The sequence below is a fragment of the Perognathus longimembris genome, chromosome 3 (genome assembly GCF_023159225.1).
Source record: "Perognathus longimembris pacificus isolate PPM17 chromosome 3, ASM2315922v1, whole genome shotgun sequence".
NCBI classification, from domain to species: domain Eukaryota; kingdom Metazoa; phylum Chordata; class Mammalia; order Rodentia; family Heteromyidae; genus Perognathus; species Perognathus longimembris.
Genome location: NC_063163.1, coordinates 121,082,946 through 121,101,593, shown reverse-complemented (window position 1 = coordinate 121,101,593; position 18,648 = coordinate 121,082,946). Strand labels below are relative to the sequence as shown.

General features: G+C 53.8%; 1 protein-coding gene across 1 annotated transcript in view; it reads right to left on the bottom strand.

Moving 5' to 3' along the window:
* Positions 1-749: 749 nt before the first annotated feature.
* Pgr (progesterone receptor) overlaps positions 750-18,648 on the bottom strand; it is a 31,013-nt gene continuing 13,114 nt past the window's right edge. The window contains exons 4-8 of the mRNA XM_048340782.1: positions 11,346-11,651; positions 7,302-7,446; positions 5,914-6,044; positions 4,209-4,366; positions 750-1,171 (exon numbers count right to left, since the gene is read on the bottom strand). Coding sequence (XP_048196739.1) covers positions 1,016-1,171; positions 4,209-4,366; positions 5,914-6,044; positions 7,302-7,446; positions 11,346-11,651 — 896 coding nt within the window. The 3' untranslated portion in view covers positions 750-1,015. The remainder of the gene's footprint in view (positions 1,172-4,208; positions 4,367-5,913; positions 6,045-7,301; positions 7,447-11,345; positions 11,652-18,648) is intronic.

Here is an 18,648-nt window from a genome sequence, read left to right as displayed (position 1 = left end):
GAGAAAGAAAAGAGCACTTCCCTCCCTCCTCCCCTCCCCTGCCCTCCCTCCAGCTCGCCCCCCTCCCTCCCTGTCCCCCTTCTCTTTGGTTTGGGAAGCTGATCTTAGCTTTGCAGGGCCACAGCATCCTAGGGGGGAGGGGGACATCAGTTTTAGAGGGGAGGGAAGCTGGACGGGGCGGGGGGGGGGCGGGGATTCTGCACACCCCGGCAGCGAGGGCTTGAATTCACCACAGAACTTTGTGCAGCTTTTTCTATTCACAACATCATATCTGAGGACAATTCCATCCCCCAAAATGTCAGTTTAAAAAAGCAAAAGCAAACCTAGACAGCCCCCAGTTCTGGGGTCCCCCAGTTCTGGGGTCCCCCAGTTCTGGGGTCCCACGGCTCTGCCTCCCTGGGGCTCCGCTTCCAGTCGGTGACAGACACACTGGACAGGGAGCGAGCTCTGCTCTGAGAAACGTCAGTCTCTGACTGTGATTTTTTTTAAATATCCATTGACATTTTTTGCATTTAGAATGCTATAGGAAATCTAGTTAAAACATCAGATGTTTTAACTCGTGCACAGTCGTTTCTCAGGCTCCAATTTGCAAGTGTAACCAGGGAGACAAAGGGTGTGGAAGTAACATGTACAATAACATTTTATTTCAAATGTAAGGCCTTCCCCCGTCTAAGGGAGATTTGTTAGAGGCCAAAGTTAAAAATCTCCACTTAAACGATATATATGCATAATATATAGTTTGTTTCAACCATCGATTTTAGTACTTTTTCAATCTTGTAAACTCTAAAAGAAAATATAGGTACACAAGTACACTTGAAAAATTCAAACTATGCTTTACAAAAGAAAATTCGAATCTCACATTTTTTTCTCCTAAATGTACACAATATGATATGTTGTAAATGTAAGGCTTTCCGAAGGATATTATAAAAACTCGAGACCACCCGCACCCTCACCGAAGCAGAAGGACAGTCCGCAAAGCTTTCGCTGTTTTTCCTGGAGAGGGAGAGCGTGGCGCTCACTTTTTGTGGAAGAGGAGGGGCTTCACCATGCCCGCCAGGATCTTGGGTAACTGGGCAGCAATGACTTCCGACATCATTTCCGGAAACTCCACAGCCAGGGTCCGGGACTGGATGAAGGTGTTGAGGCAGTACAGGTGCAGCTGCTTCACTAGCTGCGGGGGAACAAGGGGGTCGTGACACGCGTAACACACGTGCGCTCCAACAGTAGAAACAACCGAAAGGAAACATCCCCACCTCCCACCCGCCAGAAAAAGCGAGAACTAGGATCTACACGCAGCGACACAGCGGCAATGAAAGCTATCTGCATTTCCACGGGGTAGCCAAGTCGAACACTTTGGTGCCATTTTCAATTCTTCTTTAAGATGCGTGTGTCTGGGCATGCACAAACATGCAAGCAGTATTGCACACACATTCAAAATTCAGTTATTTGAGAAAGTCTATTTGTTAATTTCTTTTTATTCATATGACAATGTATTGACTGTTACATCAGTAACCCAACGGAATGAATCTCAGTCTAACTTTCATTCTAGCCAAAGCAATCCATGTATATAATTTTAAAAGTTACTCAGTACTGCCAGCTTCAGAACACCAAAAGTAGCAGCAGCAAAAATACCCAGCAGCTCCCTGCTCCTATCCCAGCTTTCCCCACACAGATACTCTCAATGATTGGCGGGGGGCTTGTGTGTTTTTGATATTTGTGTTTCGAATAAAGTTTGTCGTACAATTTTAATATTGATACATTTGTGTTGGATTTGTCTTGTCCTCGAGTCCCACTTCCTTTCTAACATGACATTATTTTGCAAGAGCTTCCTTACCTGTTTGTTTCCTCCACAGTTATTGCAAAGTCATTGATAAATTCTGACAGCAATGCGAAAGTATTGTGTGTGTGTGTATGTGTGTGTGTGTGCGCGCACACGCGCGCGCATGCGTGCATTTGTGTCCTGGGGTTTGAACTCAGGGCCTGGGCACTATTCTTGGCTTGAGTTTCTTTGGCTCCAGGCTAGGGCTCTACCACTTGAGCCACGGTGCCACTTCCAGTTTTTCTGGTAGTCTGCATGGACTTTCTTGCTCAGGCTACCTTCTAACCACGATCCTCAGATCTCAGCCTCCTGAGTAGCTAGGGTTACAGGTGCGCGCCACTGGTGCCTGGCTCAAAGGTATCATCTTAACACAGTCCCACTCACGGATATCTCCTGGTTCCATCGCACCCCTGACCTGCTTTATGACGCCACGGTTTTGCCCAGTTCTTGTGCTAGGACATCATTTTGATTCTCTATTTCTTCTTCTAACTATTTCATTGTAACACATCCTAAAGTAGTTCTTGAAAAAGGTTGCATTTAAGGAAAGGCTCTTGGGAGCCCTTGCAAATGTGAAATAGGGCTGCCATTCTACTTGTCTGATGATTTGGCTGAGGATCTTCTTTGCCATCAAAATGCAGTAGACATTGTCCCATTGTCTTCCAGCTTCCATTGTCTCTGCTCAGAAGTTTAAGAGAATTTCTGAGTGCTAATCATTTGCATATGCTTTATGCCTGGGTCTATTTAAGGTATTCTTTTCATCCCTAGGATGCCGGTGTGTTTTAATAGCGTTCTTTGGTTCAATGGTGTGTGTGGTGTCTACCCCAGCTCCTCTCCGTCATCATAGCAACTTGTTATTAGGGGCATTGCTGGGATTTGAGTTGAGGAACTTGTCCTGCTCCTGCTGAGCCATTGCCTCTCTCCCATGTTTTTACTTTAATTACTTTCCAACATGGTTTCATATTTAGTTAGCCTCAAATTTGATAAAAATCTGGCATGGCTGGGATTATTGGTGTGTGTATCCAGCCCCCCAGAATCATTTATTATTATAGAGTTTCCTCAGTTTTCTGCTATTCTTTCTCCTGGAATTTTTCATTCATGGCACCCTTAGGACCACAAGATCAATCCCCAAGACTTTGTATCTCTTCTCTGATTTTCCAGGATTTGATCTTGAAATTATTTTCACTTCCTTTATGTTTCATACATCTGAATTCATTTTTAAGTATCTCTTCCATATGTGACCGTGCCAAAGTATTTTTTTCTCACCAAACATTACTTTTTTTGGAGTGGCTTTCTATTTTCCGTTCTTGGATTCCACAGTATTCCCACTTTTCTGAAGACCTTACATGTCTTATTCTGTTCCCCACTGGCACTTTGTCCTTCCAGTTGCTTTTTATCCTGCTTATTTTTCTCTCTGCTTTTCATCTTAGAGGCTCTACTCAAATAGCTCGTAATCTTGGCGGTCTGCTCATAATTCAAGTTGGGCCCTTGGAATTTGACCTGGTGAGTGGAGAGCTTTTTATGCCTTGACTGTCATTTTAATGTGGTTTCTGAACCCAACAGTAATAAAAAGTCTGTATTCAATATGTCTTCACTAGCCACATATCTAACCACACATCTTCTTTTATTAATATAGTTAAGGTTTTGGGCACCTCTGGGGTTTCGTCATAGCAGAGAGGAAAGAAACCAAAAACAACTCAGAAGGAACTTAAAGAATTTAAATTCTTGCCTAGTTATTTCTCCAAGATAAAGCCTAAAAACAGAAATTTGGAAAGCAGGCAGATTTTAGTTCTTGATTTGCAGTTACTGACCGCCCACTAGCAGTTATTTGTCATTCCAGCCATACTTTTGCCTTTAGTGTATATACATGGACTCATGTCATTTTTTATTTTTACTTTTGCTGGTCCTGGGGCTTGAAATCAGGGCCTGGGCACTGTCTCTGAGCTTTTGTGCTCAACACTAGAGCTCTACCATTTGAGCCATAGCTCCACTTCCAGGTTTGGGTTTGGGGGTTTGGTTTTGTGTTTTGCTTTGGTGTTAATAGGACGTAGGAGTCTCGTGGACTTTCCAGGGCTAGCTTTGAGCTGTGATCCTCAGATCTCAGCCTCCTTAATAGCTAGGATTCCAGGAATGAGCCACTACCAGTGCCCAGCTATTTTTCAAATTTTAAAGCAAAAATACTTGGGATCATATTGTAAAAAATATGCTACAATTCCTATGGATATTCACTTACTCCTCGGTTATACCAATACCAGTGGACCGCATTGAACTACCCTGGGAAGGAACACACTTGAACTTCAAGCCACGTGACACAAACAGGACTCGAGGGATACAGACACGTAACACGTGGTCCTGAGAAGGACCTTTGAGCCCCGGCATGGGGCGTACTTACATCGTGCAAGTTATCCAGGAGTTTCGTGAGCTGGTAGAAGCGCTGCGAGCTGGGCACGACACCTTTCTGCCTCAAGCCGATGGCCTTGATCAGCTCCCGGATGTAGCTGGACCTCATCTCCTCAAACTGGCTCTGGCTCCTCAGGCCTTCCAAAGGAACTGCAGCGAGGCAAGGGCAGGCGGCAGCGGAGGTTGAGAAGACGGCGGCAGCCGTTTACCACAGACCGGGCTCAGCTAGATCTTGGGTGTTTCAATACACGGCTTTCTCTGGGACGTTTTACCCTTGTCCTGCAAAGCTCAACGACTGCTCATAGATGATTATTCCCCCAAAGTTTACCACTTTTTGTGGTTGCATTCTAAATCTCTTCATTCCATCTTGTGATGCCTTCTTACCGGGATGGAAAGAAGGCTCTGGGCTATTTAAATACGTCTCATCTCCACCCACTTAGGCTTGTTGTTGTTTTTTAATTCTTGTTTTGAATCTCAGCAATCTGAGGTGGAGGACCTTTGCTTTTCTGATATACAAAAATGCTACTTTCAAGCATTTTCACCTGCAATAATTGTGGTTCTCATTTCTGAATCACCATTTTCTGGTGCACTCAACAGCTCCAGAACAGGACTGCTCACCCTGGGATTTTCACCCAAGAACCCGTGCCACCTTTGGTTTCTCCCAAACCTTGTCGCTCCTTCTGTCATCCCTTCTCGCTTTCTCAGTAACTCCTGCCCCAGCCTCCCGGCTGCACTTCTTAAAAAAACAGAGACGCGAGGAAGCTGAAACCGCGTGTGAGCTTCCTCTGCGGTGACAACCAGGCAGCGGACAGAGCAGTCACGAGGCTGCCTGGATTCATGACCTTGACCCTTAGCAGGATTTCTGTATGACGTGCACGTGGGTGAAAGGCAACGATACGTGACAGCAGAGAGAAACGTTCTTTCTAAGCCTGCGCATCACCTGCACCCCAACCCATCCTTGTCTTCCGCTCGCCTTGCTAGGCGGGGCCTCCCACATAGGTCCAAGAAAGCCTAAGCTTTGGGCTCTGCATGTTTAACTGCTCTCTGACTTCTTCTCTCAATTACCTCCTCTAGTGTGGCTTCAAAACATTTCCACCCCTCTAAGGTTTCCAGACAATGCCCACATTTCCCTCACTGCTAAACATGAATAATAACTTTTTCCTGAACTATTTTTCTTAACACTTTCTTAGCCAAGCCCGTGCCCGACTTTGGCGTCACCATGGAGGGGTGAGGGGTGCGGGCCGCGTTCCGCCCGCCGCCTCTTCCCGGAGCTCCGCACGTCAGCCTTATTGGCAAAGGGAACGTTTCCCTTTGTCGCCACCAGATTTCTCCTTTGCCAACTTCCCATCGTGCCTACACTTCCTCCTGGGGACTGGACACGGATTTCCGCTTCTGCTCGCCTCGCAGGGGTGTGCAGGGAGGGGGGGCGCCGGGCCACGCTCCCCGGCTCTCTCTCTCGTTAATTTGCCAGTAGGGCCTCATGCTTCCTCCCCAGCCAGCCCGAGCCGCAGCCTCCTGCGTGCGCTTCCCACACGGCCGGGCTGACCGGCGTGTTTCACCAGGCCCGGCTCTGTGCTGGCCGAGCGAGGGTCTGGGGGGCTATGTGGTCCTCTCCCCCCCAGCCGCACCTCCCCGCCCGGCACGGAGGGCCGAGTGTGCGCCCACGCGTCGTCCCCGCCCTCGCCCCCGTGACTCACTCGTGTTCAGCAGCAGCAGCACTTTCATGCACAGGAACTCCTCGTGGCTGACCTGCAGCTTGACGAACTCCTGGGGGATCTGCCACATGGTGAGGCACAGGGAGTAGAACGACGACTCCTTCATCCGCTGCCTGGGCCGAGGGAGAGAAAGCCACGGGGAGCCACAGTGTCTCAGCCGGCCCGGGGGACCCCGCGAGGCGCTGGCGCAGCGGGGGGGGAGGGGGGCCGCCGCAGTGGGCGAGCGAGCGCAGCGTGTGGAACTTCGGGTACTGTTAATGGAGGCGATGGAGGCTACAGGTGGTGGAAGTCGGGGGTGCGCAGGTGCAGGGGGAGCGGGAGATGGCGGCAGAGGCGGAGCGGGTGAGGGCGGAGGGGAAGGATGTACCTATCCATTCATGTTTCCCTGACAGCACACATGCCCGAGTGTCTGTGTGTGTGTGTGTGTGCGCGTGACTTCACGTGTGTGCATGCATTCTGTGCGCGGCTCGTGGGAGAGCCACTTCCCTCCACAGGCTCCCGCCACCCTGTGCCCGTCGGGGGGGGGGGGGGAGGTGGCGTACAAGAGAAGAGAAGAGAAGAGCGAGCCTTCCGTGGCTGACGAGGACCTAACGACCCTGGAATGGGACCCGGGGCCTGAGCCTGCAGAGCAGCCAGGATTCCTGAACTATTCATCGTCTTTATGGTAAACGTAAATCACCGGTCTGGTTTTCCCGGCGGGGGGGGGGGGGCACAGAATGGTTTTACTCTTTGAAGGTAAGTCAATCCTCTCAAGCAAAACCACTTCGAATTTATCTCATTATCTCCACGCATACCAAGGTCTGAATCTAAATTTGATAAAGCAAGCATTTAACTGTGTGCTTAAGGGCGCGGATACGTTTTCTTTTCTGTGCCCAACCTGAGGCCCGAGCTCAGGATGCGAGCTTGAGCCCTGTCCCCGAGCTCTTTCGGCTCAGGTCTAGGGCTCTACCACTTGAGCCACAGCTCTGCTTTTCGGCTTCTATTCAACGGTTAATGGAAGGCGAGAGTCTCGTGGACTTGGCTACGCGGCGTGGCTTCACACTGTGATCCTCAGGTCTCAGCCTCCTGAGCAGCTAGGAGGGCACGCGTGAGCCACCGGCGCCTTGATACATTTTTGAAGCGTTAAAACAACATTTCAGACCACCTCGGACACCCGTGCGCCCGGGAAGGAGAGGCGCAGCTCCGGCCGCGCACCCGGGGGAGGCTGCGGCTGCGGACTGAGGCCCGTGGTGGCGGGAGGTCATTCGGAGCAGATGTCAGGAACGTGGTGCCACGGCGGATGCCCGGGGTGCGCTCACCCGCCGAGGGGCGCCCCCGTGACCCCGCCTCCGGCAGCGAGCGCGGGGACCGCTCCGCCGGGCGCGACTTACTCGTTGAGGATCAGGTCGGGCGCGAAGTAGAGCATCTGGCCGCTGACGTGCTTGTAGGACCTCCAGCCCAGCCCGAACACCATGAGGCTCATCCACGAGTACTGGATCAGCGTGATCTGGTCGTCAATGTGCAAGTTCCGGAAGCCTGCGCGATGGTTGAAAGGTACGGTCATCGCCACGTTTCTGGTACCCTTTTATTGCGCACACGGCTGGAAACCTGTGTCAACTCGACAGCAGGTGTGAAGAAGGCGACGGTTTGCCCTCCCCAGAGTCAGGGGGCATTTACACGCCGCGCCGCCCGGAAATGCGACGTGGCATGTGGGGGAAATCTGCGCGGTGACTCTGCTGCCCGGCCCTCACTCGTGTCACGCCCATCTCCCGAGCCCTGTGAGTGTGCCCCAGGCCCAGTATCAGCTTTCCGGGGTTAGGAGGGCAAACTCGATCCGACCGTCGCCCTCCACAAGCAGGAGAGACGCACACACAAGATGGCCAGAAGACAGGGCACCGTCGCCTGGAGGGTAGCTGCCTTCCAGGTGTCTTTCAGATAGCTCCTCCTGTGCCTCCCTTCACTGGGGTGATAGGTAAGTGCCAACATTCCTGTTTCTGGGGTTGGGATGGGGTCGGGTTAACTTTTTGCTGTGGTGGCCTTGAACTGCAGTCCTCCTCATCTTTGCCTCCCAAGTATCTATCTGGGAGCTACAGCAGCGTGCGCGACTGGACCTGACCTACTTCTGTTCACTCTCGTGTCCTTCTAAAGAAAGTCTTTTACACTATTGACAGTCTATTCTGGGATTTTTTTCACTTTGCCTTTTAATCTCCTACTAGCTTGAAGCATTTTGCAAAATTATACATTAGGTAGTTTAATTGTTCTTTATTTGAAAAGAGATTCTGTTTATATTTGCATTCACTTTTTATTCCATCTTCTTGCTTTTCTGTTTTTGGGGGCTTGGGGTTTTTTTTTTTTTTTTTTTTTTTTTTGCCAGTCCTAGGGCTTGAACTCGGGGCCTAAGTGCGGTCCCTGAGCTTCTTTTGCTCGAGGTTAACACTCTACCCCTTGAGCCACAGTGCCACTTCTAGAATTTTCTGAGTCCTTTGTTAGAGATAAGAATCTCATGGATTTTTCTGCCCGACTGGTTTCAAACCATGATCCTCAGATCTCAGCCTCCCGAGGAGCCAGGGTTACAGGCCCGAGCCTGCTTTTCTGTGTTTGCATTCGAGGATCTAGGATCACTAATGACAAGAAACAAAAGAATGCTCATAATATACAAGACAATTTTAAATATATAAACACATACTCAGGTACTAATATTTCCACCAGGAAGTATATTTCCATCTAGAGGTCTTATCTGAGAAAAATAACTGTGCACCCTTCGGTTGGCTGAAATAGGCCTGGTTCCGAAGTGCAACGCCCCCACTGACTGTGACGTTTCATACGTAAAGACAGGAACACTGAGAACAGATTCCCATGGTGATAATCAGGAAAGTTCAGTGTATAGGAGATGAAAACGGAAAACCTTCACACAGAGAAACAGCAGAGGATCACTAATTGTACTTAGCCATCTAGTATGAAGTGGTTTATTTGAAGTGATTTGACCTGACAATTCCAGAAAGAAAGCTTTAGTAAGAAGCTGCCTGGTTCTCAAGGCGTAAAAAGTGTCAAGACGTACAGGAGGGGAGTCTGGCGTGACCTGCTCTCACTTCAAGGGTGGGGATACGGAATACAGGTGTGGCCCAGTGCCAGTGGCCCTCGGATCTTGAGGGCTGCAGAGAAGTTCTAACGCAGTTCTGTTGTCACCAATCTATATTTAATAACAAGGACGTGGTGTTTAAATGATCTAAGGCAGGACAGCCCTTTTAATAGCCACTTCTGTATCAACTCCATAGTTAAAAATTATGAGATTTCTTGTTGTTGTTGTCTTTTGGACAGGGTCTAATTATGTGGTTCACTCTGGCCTTGAACTCACTATGTAGCCCAGGTCGGCCTCGAGCCCATGATCCTCCCCCGCCCATCTTCTCTGGACTGCTGGGATTTCCAGTGCCCACCACCCTGCCAAGGCCTGAGCCCCCGGCCATGGGGGTGTTGGGGGCTCACAGACAGCAGAGACCGGCTCTGCCTTCAGCACTTGGGAGGCAGACAGGAAACGGAGCCCACCATGATGGTGAGCTGGCTGACAAGTGCGGTAGAGACGTGGCAGGGTGAGGGAAGGTTCTGGAAGACCATCCAGAGTGAGCAGTAGATGGGAGCGCGTGGAGGAAGATGCTGGAAACGAGGGGTCTCTCGCAAAGGCACGTGTCCGGCGCTGGGCCTGGAGTCGCGTGGCAGAGCCCCCCCCACCCCCACCGTGAGCAGGGTCTCAGCCTTCCTCAGGGGCCGAAGCCATCACCACCGCTCATCGGCCACCTCAGCATTCGCTCCCTGAGGCCAGCTCACGAAACGCTCCACGGGACCCCAGGCCACGCCACCCGGGGGCAGTGCCACGAGACCCCAGGCCACGGGACCCCAGGCCACGGGACCCCGGGCCACGCCACCCGAGGAGACACCACGCCACCCCAGGCCACGCCGCCCAGGGTTGACACCACGGGACCCCAGGCCACGCCACCCGAGGAGACACCACGGGACCCCAGGCCACGCCGCCCCAGACCACGCCACCCGAGGAGACACCACGGGACCCCAGGCCACGCCGCCCGGGGGTGACGTCACACTTCCCTCCTTTTGACTCAGTGGATGCGCGCTGTGTACTGGGTGAGGCTACATATAAATTACGTTTTGCAACACAGAAAACGAGTTGCCACCCAAATTCAATGTAAAAATTTTTCCTTTCTTTTATAAGGTTATATGGGGTTCAAAAAAAATCTGGACATATAACTGTGCCTGCTGAAAGAGCTGAGCTCTGAGCTCAGTGAATAAATTATCTTCTTAATTGCACAGTCTGCAGTCTTCCTCAGCAATAAAGAACCTCCCGGAATGCCAACAAAGGGGAGATGACCAAAACCAACAAAGAAATCTCCATCTCTAAACAAGAGAAAATTAAACACACATTTGAACGTTCATTTTAAAACAGAATAATTTATCAGTGCTGTTATGACATTTTGCTTAGTAAAGATCTGTCAAATTTAATAACCCCCTCAAAGCAAGTTTTAAATATTCAGAACTTCTCTAATAGAAAGAAAATTACCTGTCTAAGGTCTTTTAACTAAAATAAAGCTGAGAAGGACCTGGGCATTTTGGGTTTTTCTATAAAATTACTTCATCTCCATTAGAATACTAGGTTTCATTAACTTTGCTCAATGCATATTTTTTAACGACTCAACAAGCAGGAATCTACTTTTCTGTTTTGTATAACCTTGAATGTTCAATAACAATTCATCTATTATATTTCTAGCCTTTCAGGGAGAATGAATAATAACCAAGAAATATATTAAGGCAAAATGGAAAGAAATTCTTTTTATAAGAAAAATTATTGAATTTACTTGGGGACTAAAAAAACATAATACATTTACTTCTTGATCAGATATTAGAAAAATAAATTGGCCTCCAAAAGTATAAGGATATTACGGATGCAAAGAGACTGTAATTTTTTGGAGAAAATAAAAGGAGAGGTGGACTTCTAATCCTGAGCTCGGCGTGCCTGTGACTCCCGCCTCTGCAGCCCGAGATCGAGTGAGGGGAAATGTCCTTCTGGCAAATTCCCCAGCCTCCTGGCTCCTGAGGAGTCCGGTGAGGCTAGCAGCTGGCGGGGCCACAGAGGCGCACCCACGACAATCCCAGGCCGAGTTCCTGTCACCAGGAGCAAACCACAGGCCGTAAGTGAAGCAGAGGTTCATTTCTCTGTGTCCGGAGGACTTACTTAGGTGTAGGGATTTTGTTTTCTTCGTTGACCTTGGAAGGCTTTCTGCGCTCTGAATGTGGTTACGGTTGGTTAGGCGAGTAGACACGTCAGGTGTTATCTCCCACCCCCACTGCCAGGCATTTTCAACTACAGCCCATCCCCCTCAGCTCCTGTTACCTGGCCCCTCACACCTGGCCCCCTGCAGGCCCATTACCTGGCAGGGACTTGGACCACTTGACCACAGACAGGAGCTGCCTCTCGCCGAGGTGGTTCAAGCTGGTCAGCAGGGAGCTGGAGGTGTCCGGCTTCGTGTTGTCATGTCCCGCGTAGATCACGTCGGGCTCGATGCTCATGAGCAGGTTGATGAGGGACGGCACCAGCTGGATCTCCTGGCTCGGGGAGAAGGTGATTCTCTGGCCCAGGGCGGAGCCTTCGCTCGGGAGGCCCACAGACGGAGGGAGCGCCACTCCATCCAGGGCTCGTACCACCCGGACCTTGTTGAACTTCTTGAACTTTCGACCTACAGAGAAGAGAAAAGGAGAGGTGGTGCGCATGGACCCATGGGGGTGCTAAATACCCTCACCGCCTGCCATTTGCCTGAAGCCTCATCATCATCGCATCACAGGTTTTAGCATAACGCCAAGAACACGAGATAAGTCCCAAGCGGTGCAAATGGTTATTAAGAATAACAGCACTCAGTGTGCTCGTGGGGCGCGCGGCAGGCGCTCGTGAGGCTCGGTGGGAAGAGACGGAGCCCGGCGGCCGCCGAGCTCCACCCGCCAGTTCAGACGAGATGGCGTCCAGAGCTACTGCAGCAGCCTTCCCCGGACACTCGCTGAGCCTTGCGTGACGTTGCATTATTTGAAGAATATGCATAAGTATGAAACGTGACGACGTCTGTCTCTGCAGTCTTCTGAGTTCCCAGGTCCCTTGAAATCAGTCTATGGATCGCGGTCGGGACGAAATCAAGAAGCCCCCTTGTGGTTGAGGGGGGACAGAGGCGGCAGCTGGTTGGATGTTTGTCTTCCTAGACATTTCAGGATTTCTCTTCTCGTGAAGGCTCGCCTCAGGAAGGGAAGGCTTGGAGGCCATGCGTGGAACTCGCCTCAGGAAGGGAAGGCTTGGAGGCCATGCGTGGAACTCGCCTCAGGAAGGGAAGGCTTGGAGGCCATGCGTGGAACTCGACTCAGGAAGGGAAGGCTTGGAGGCCATGCGTGGAACTGGCATTCGGAGGAGGATGGCAAGAGACAAGGCCCCCCCCCCCCGCAGGGCGCTCCCCTGTGTTCCCGGAGGTGAGTCACCGGAGCACAGTGGGCTTCGATCCTGCGGCTGCGTGTGGGGAAGGAGCGGCGGCTCAGCTGCAGAGGCCTGCTGAGGCTGACAGCGGTGGACACGGAGCCCCCCACCCCCCGCCTGAGTCCCTGAGCTGCCCCCAGCCATCTGGCTCATTCAATGTGACCTTTTATGACAACGCCCTGAGTCCACTAGACGGTCGGTAGCAGAGTATGGATCCTGGGCCTTTAGACAAGACGTGGACTGTCCAGTCGGCTTGGTACTGCACAGACGAGCAGAGGGCCAGCGGCCTTCAGTCTTCCAGCTCTACCCACGGCCGTGTCCGTGGCCATTGTGACTTCTGAGCTCAGGTATCACTATACAGATGGAGGGCCGTGCCCGTGCTACCCGGCCGTCGTGTAGAGCAAGAACCTGAAGCCGAGGGGACAGCTGCCGGCGTCACTAAAGGAAGTGTGCCAAGAGGACGAGGGAGGAGCTGTGCTGGGGACGGCGCACGGTGTCGCCCTCCGGCTTCCGTCCCCCATCGGGAGGCTCGTCTGCTCCGGCTGCGGGTGAGGACGGAGAGCCGCAGAGGAGGCGCCCCACCCGTGCGCCGGCCACAGGGCTCAGAGCTGTGCACCGGCAGCCGGGACCGCCCTCCCACGCTCACGTCCACGCGGGAGGTTCACGCACCGGCTGCGCTTTTACTCAGCACTCCAAATGGCTGCCTCGACCTTGTCCCCATCACTGAAGGCAACGCCAGCCTGCCTGGGCTCTGCCTCCTCCTCCATCGACTCAACTTCCCCCCGTCCACACCTCTCACTCCTCCATTGACTCAACTTCCCCCCGTCCACACCTCTCACTCCTCCATGAACCCGACTTCCCCTCGTCCACACCTCTCACTCCTCCTCCATGGACTCAACTTCCCTCCATCCACACCTCTCACTCCTCCATTGACTCAACTTCCCTCCATCCATACCTCAGACCTGCTGCTAAGCCTAGAGTCTCTGGGGAAAACAGGGAGACACATCACATGACAAAAGCCAAACTGAAGCGGGAACCCACTGGGAGCTAGGTCTCGTATACCTTTTTAACCAAATCAACACTTGGGAAGGAACCTTCACAGTTTCTTTGGGAAGGGAAGGTTTACGGAGGTCCCGTCCATCTCTGGGTTCTGGTGGTGAATGGGGGTGGGGGTGGGGGTCCATCGGGATTGCATTTACTCTCTCTTCACTCACACATTCCTTCCCTCCCTGGCCAGGCTGACTCCTCGGTGCCAGCAGTGGCCAGCAGGCGGCCTTTGTTCAGGGAGTGTAAACCCTGTGCCTAAGGGGGCAGAAGACGGAGCAGCTCGCCCATGAGGAGATTAAGGCCATGTAAGAGGGAAGGACAGGAAGGAGGGCAGTACGAGGAAGTGCGGCCGGCCCTCAGTGCTTCTCTGTCCCGTTGCCTGTATTCTGAACTCTGCAGGCTAATTCTTCTTTGGGATCCAATCAGGCAATGCCCAACCAAAGGAGAGCTTTGCGCACCAGGGGACATACTGTTAAGAATTGAGGGGGAAATGCATCATATTTAAAAGATATTTTCTGAAGGGCTACATTGTTACAGTTTTGCCAAGGTTACAGTCTACCACCTACTGTGAACCTCAGTTTTATTTTTCAGAAAATGTTCTATTGGAGACATGGCGACTCTCCAGCTCGAGAGCGGGTGACTGAAGACCACGCTATCCCAGACAGAGCTTGTGTCTTCCACCTGATGAAAAGAACCCATTGACTATCCCCAAATTAACCATGTGGGAAGCATTTCTTCAGACTGATTTTAGCTGGTGATGTTTACATGTGAGATTGAGCATAGGATTTTAGCATGGGGGTCACATTTTTTTTTTCTCTTAGCATCTTAAACAAAACTGTAAATCATTTGGCTGTGTGATGTTACTATAGTACAGTCAGCAATAATGTTCTCTCTTTCCTATATACTAGGGCATGGACTCAGGGCCTTGAACACTCACTAGACTGTTTCGCTCAGACTTGTGCTCTATCACCTGAGCCACACCTCCACGTACAGCGTTTCAGTGGTTAGTTGGAGATAAGAATCTCATGGGCTTTTCTGCCTGGGCCGCCATTGAACCATCATGCTCGCCTCTCACTGTTGGGAGTAGCTACATTTACAAGCCTGAGGGCCTGGTGCCCAGCCATATTCTTCTTAGTATTCAATGACATATGAACTGTAAGGACACATCCACTGTATGTGACCACAAATTCGAGAGAAGCGCGGAAGGCTCCTCTTCCCATACCCCTGACACCTCGCACCATGTTCCGCTGAGGTTGGAACGAAAGGGGCTGAGGCTGGAGGGGCTGGGTCTCATAACGACACACGCGGATGTGATCTCCACGCAGGCAGTGCAGGAGGAGGGCGCTGAGGAAACGGTTACGTCTCCCCATGCTCCTGGGGCCTGCAGTTAGGGCGTGCCTCCCTGTGCTTCTGCTGTGTCTTAGTCATGGAGTTGCCTCTGCTGGCTGTCGCTTCAGCGCCAAATCCTATGCTTTCCCGTGTGCCCTTGGACTTTCCTCAGAAACCGTCGGCTCTCCCAACTCAGACTCTGAGCCGTCCATCCCAACAAATGCCAGCAAATGCCAAGGAATGCCAGCAAACACCAAAGAGAGCCAGCAAACGCCAAGGAGCACCACCAAACGCCAAGGAACGCCAAGGAATGCCAAGGAACGCCAAGGAGCACCACCAAACGCCAAGGAACGCCAAGGAATGCCAAGGAACGCCAAGGAGCACCACCAAACGCCAAGGAATGCCAAGGAATGCCAAGGAACGCCAAGGAGCACCACCAAACGCCAAGGAATGCCAAGGATCGCCAAGGATCGCCAGCAAACGCCAAGGAACGCCAAGGAGCGCCAGCAAACGCCAAGGAATGCTGGCAAACACCAGCAAACACTGGGCCCTGGGGCTGGGGATATAGCCTAGTGGCAAGAGTGCCTGCCTCGGATACACAAGGCCCTAGGTTCGATTCCCCAGCACCACATATACAGAAAACGGCCAGAAGTGGCGCTGTGGCTCAAGTGGCAGAGTGCTAGCCTTGAGCGGGAAGAAGCCAGGGACAGTGCTCAGGCCCTGAGTTCAAGGCCCAGGACTGGCCAAAAAAACAAAAAAAAACACTGGGCCCGGCGAGCCAAGCGCTCTCCACCAGCCCTCCGCCCTTGAATCCACCCCAGTGCCGAGCCCACACCGCTGCGCTCAGCACGGCCCAGCTCCCCAGTGCATCCCCGTGGCAGGTCCACCCTCAGTCCCTGCTCCCCACCAGGAGGACCCGCGCGTGAGCCCCCTCACTCCCACACCCGGCGCCACTCACCTTCCTGTCTGCTCTTCTTTATCTCGCCGGCATCTACCCCGGAGTGCCCGAGCCCTGGGGATCCACACTCCCCTCCTCTCCGCGTGGTTCTAGCCCTGGGGATCCACACTCCCCTCCTCTCCGCGTGGTTCTAGCCCTGGGGATCCACACTCCCCTCCTCTCCGCGTGGTTCTAGCCCGGCTCCCCTCCTGAGCGCCGCAGACACCGCGACCCCCGGGGCCCGGCTCCAGTGGCGGCTCTGCTGAGAACCCACACCCGGCGGGAGCACTGTGTCTACGCGGGTGCGCCGCCAGCATGCAAGATGCAGTCTGAGGGGGGAGGCAGGAGAGGGGGCAGATGCAGCCTGAGGGGGGAGACGTGGCCGGGGGCAGATGCAGCCTGAGGGGGGAGACAGGAGAGGGGGCAGATGCAGCCTGAGGGGGGAGACGGGCAGAGGGGCGGCGTGGCACGCCGCAGGCTGGTGGAGCAGCTGTGCCCAGCCGCGAGCCGCTCACCATTCCCACGGGAGCTGCCTGCACTGAGCCCCGCCCGCCCGGCCCCTTCACGTCCATGTTCAGCCAGACACCCCAAAGTCCAAGTCCTGTAGCTCAGAGTATGAGGGGAGAATAACGTTCAGGCAAACAGGAGAGCCAGCCAAGGAGAGCCAGTAAATAATAGCACAGTTAAAGGGGAGGTTGAGACAAAATGGCCCAGGTTCAAATGTGTTTGAGTAACAGAACAATATCTGTAGAAATACTACCAAAAGCATGTAAAAGCCAGACGAACAGTGCAAGCTGAGCTGAAAGGGAAAAACAAACAAAACAAGCCACGAAAATAATCTATATCTTAAAAAAAAATGCCCCTGCACAGCTCCGAGCCGTTCACGGAATCACTCCACGACGCCCTTATCTTTGAAAGAACGAATGACCCTGGCAACAGTGCGGCGTGCTTACCATAAATGCAAACTACAGATGGAGCCGCATTCATTCTGGAATGTTTTGTGAGTCACGGAGCAGGAATGTTTTCTAAAGGAAAGACGTTAAAGCAGAAAACCTAAACGAGGAGATAGATTACCGTCCGCGGCCGTCGCTCCCTTCCGCGGAGCAGCGCACGGCAGTGAGCTCCGCGCCGGAGTTCACCGTGACCTGCTCGAGCGAGGGAAGTGATTCAGTACAGCGAGACTCGTGTGCACCGGCCGACGACAGAGCTCAGACATCACCCTCACGACGAGAACTGAGTCACTGGCACACACAGGAGTAAACCGCCCGTGAACAGGATCTGCGGGCTGACATGTCAACACCGCACTTCTGACTTGGGCTGCCCTACCCCGGGCCTTAGGCAGCCCTTCAACACGCTCTCCAGTGCTGTCCCGTGCGCCACACGCATCAAATGGTGTTGTTCGTATATCAGAAGGAGCAAGATACGTAAATGAATGAGGAAGGGCGGGAGAAGGGACAGGAAAGAAAGGACAGAAAAGTGAGACGTGGGCCTTGAACCGTGATCGTCCTGATCTCCACCTCCGGGGATGCCAGGTGTTAGAAGCCACCCACGGCCCAGAAGGGCTCAATACACCAGGAATTCTCCTCACTGGCAAATAACCTGGAACCGGTCCTAACACCCAGGGACAAGCATACCGGATCAAGAACGTCTGCTGCGGGACATCTGACAATTATGAAAAATGATAAACAAATACCCGTGCGCATCAGAACAGAGAGCAGCAATATAGGGTGTTCATGAAATGAAGCGTCACTAAGGGGCTAAGCGTGACCTCCGTGGTCACGCGGGGGGCGGGGGGGGAGGCGATGGGTCTGCCCGCCGGGCACGGGCTCTGTGAGGCAGGGACGCCTCCCCCTGCGCGCTGCACCCGCTCATTTGTTCAGAAAGCCCACCACTCCGTCACCACCGAGCTGCGCCAAGGCCCCGAAGGCCCGTGGCCCAGGCGGCCCTTCGCCTTCTCGTCCTTCTGTTTCCGGCTCACTGGCGTCCTTTCTAGAAACGCCGCAGGGCGCCATGCTTTCTCGCCCACAAAGCGCATCTCTCGGCCTGCGGTCTGTCCGCCCGTCTGCCCTCGAGAGGCTCCTCACCGAGGCCTTGACCAGCCCCGGCCCCGTGCGGGGCTGATTCCTTCCTTTCCGCTCCCGCCCCGGCTGCTCCATCCTCTCATTGTCTTGCGGGCGGCCAGCGTGCGCGTGGCACAGGCGCCCACCGCGTCTTCACCCGCCGCCACCCCCGCCGGCCCACCGCGTCTTCACCCCGCCGCCACCTCCGCCAGCCCACCGCGTCTTCACCCCGCCGCCACCTCCGCCGGCCCACCGCGTCTTTACCCCGCCACCCCCGCCGGCCCACCGCGTCTTCACCCCGCCACCCCCGCCAGCCCACCGCGTCTTCACCCGCCACCTCCGCCGGCCCACCGCGTCTTTACCCCGCCACCCCCGCCGGCCCACCGCGTCTTCACCCCGCCACCCCCGCCAGCCCACCGCGTCTTCACCCGCCACCCCCGCCGGCCCACCGCGTCTTCACCCCGCCGCCACCTCCGCCGGCCCACCGCGTCTTCACCCGCCACCTCCGCCGGCCCACCGCGTCTTTACCCCGCCACCCCCGCCGGCCCACCGCGTCTTCACCCCGCCACCCCCGCCAGCCCACCGCGTCTTCACCCGCCACCTCCGCCGGCCCACCGCGTCTTTACCCCGCCACCCCCGCCGGCCCACCGCGTCTTCACCCCGCCACCCCCGCCAGCCCACCGCGTCTTCACCCGCCACCCCCGCCGGCCCACCGCGTCTTCACCCCGCCGCCACCTCCGCCGGCCCACCGCGTCTTCACCCGCCACCCCCGCCGGCCCACCGCGTCTTCACCCCGCCACCCCCGCCGGCCCACCGCGTCTTCTCCCCGCCACCCCCGCCAGCCGCCG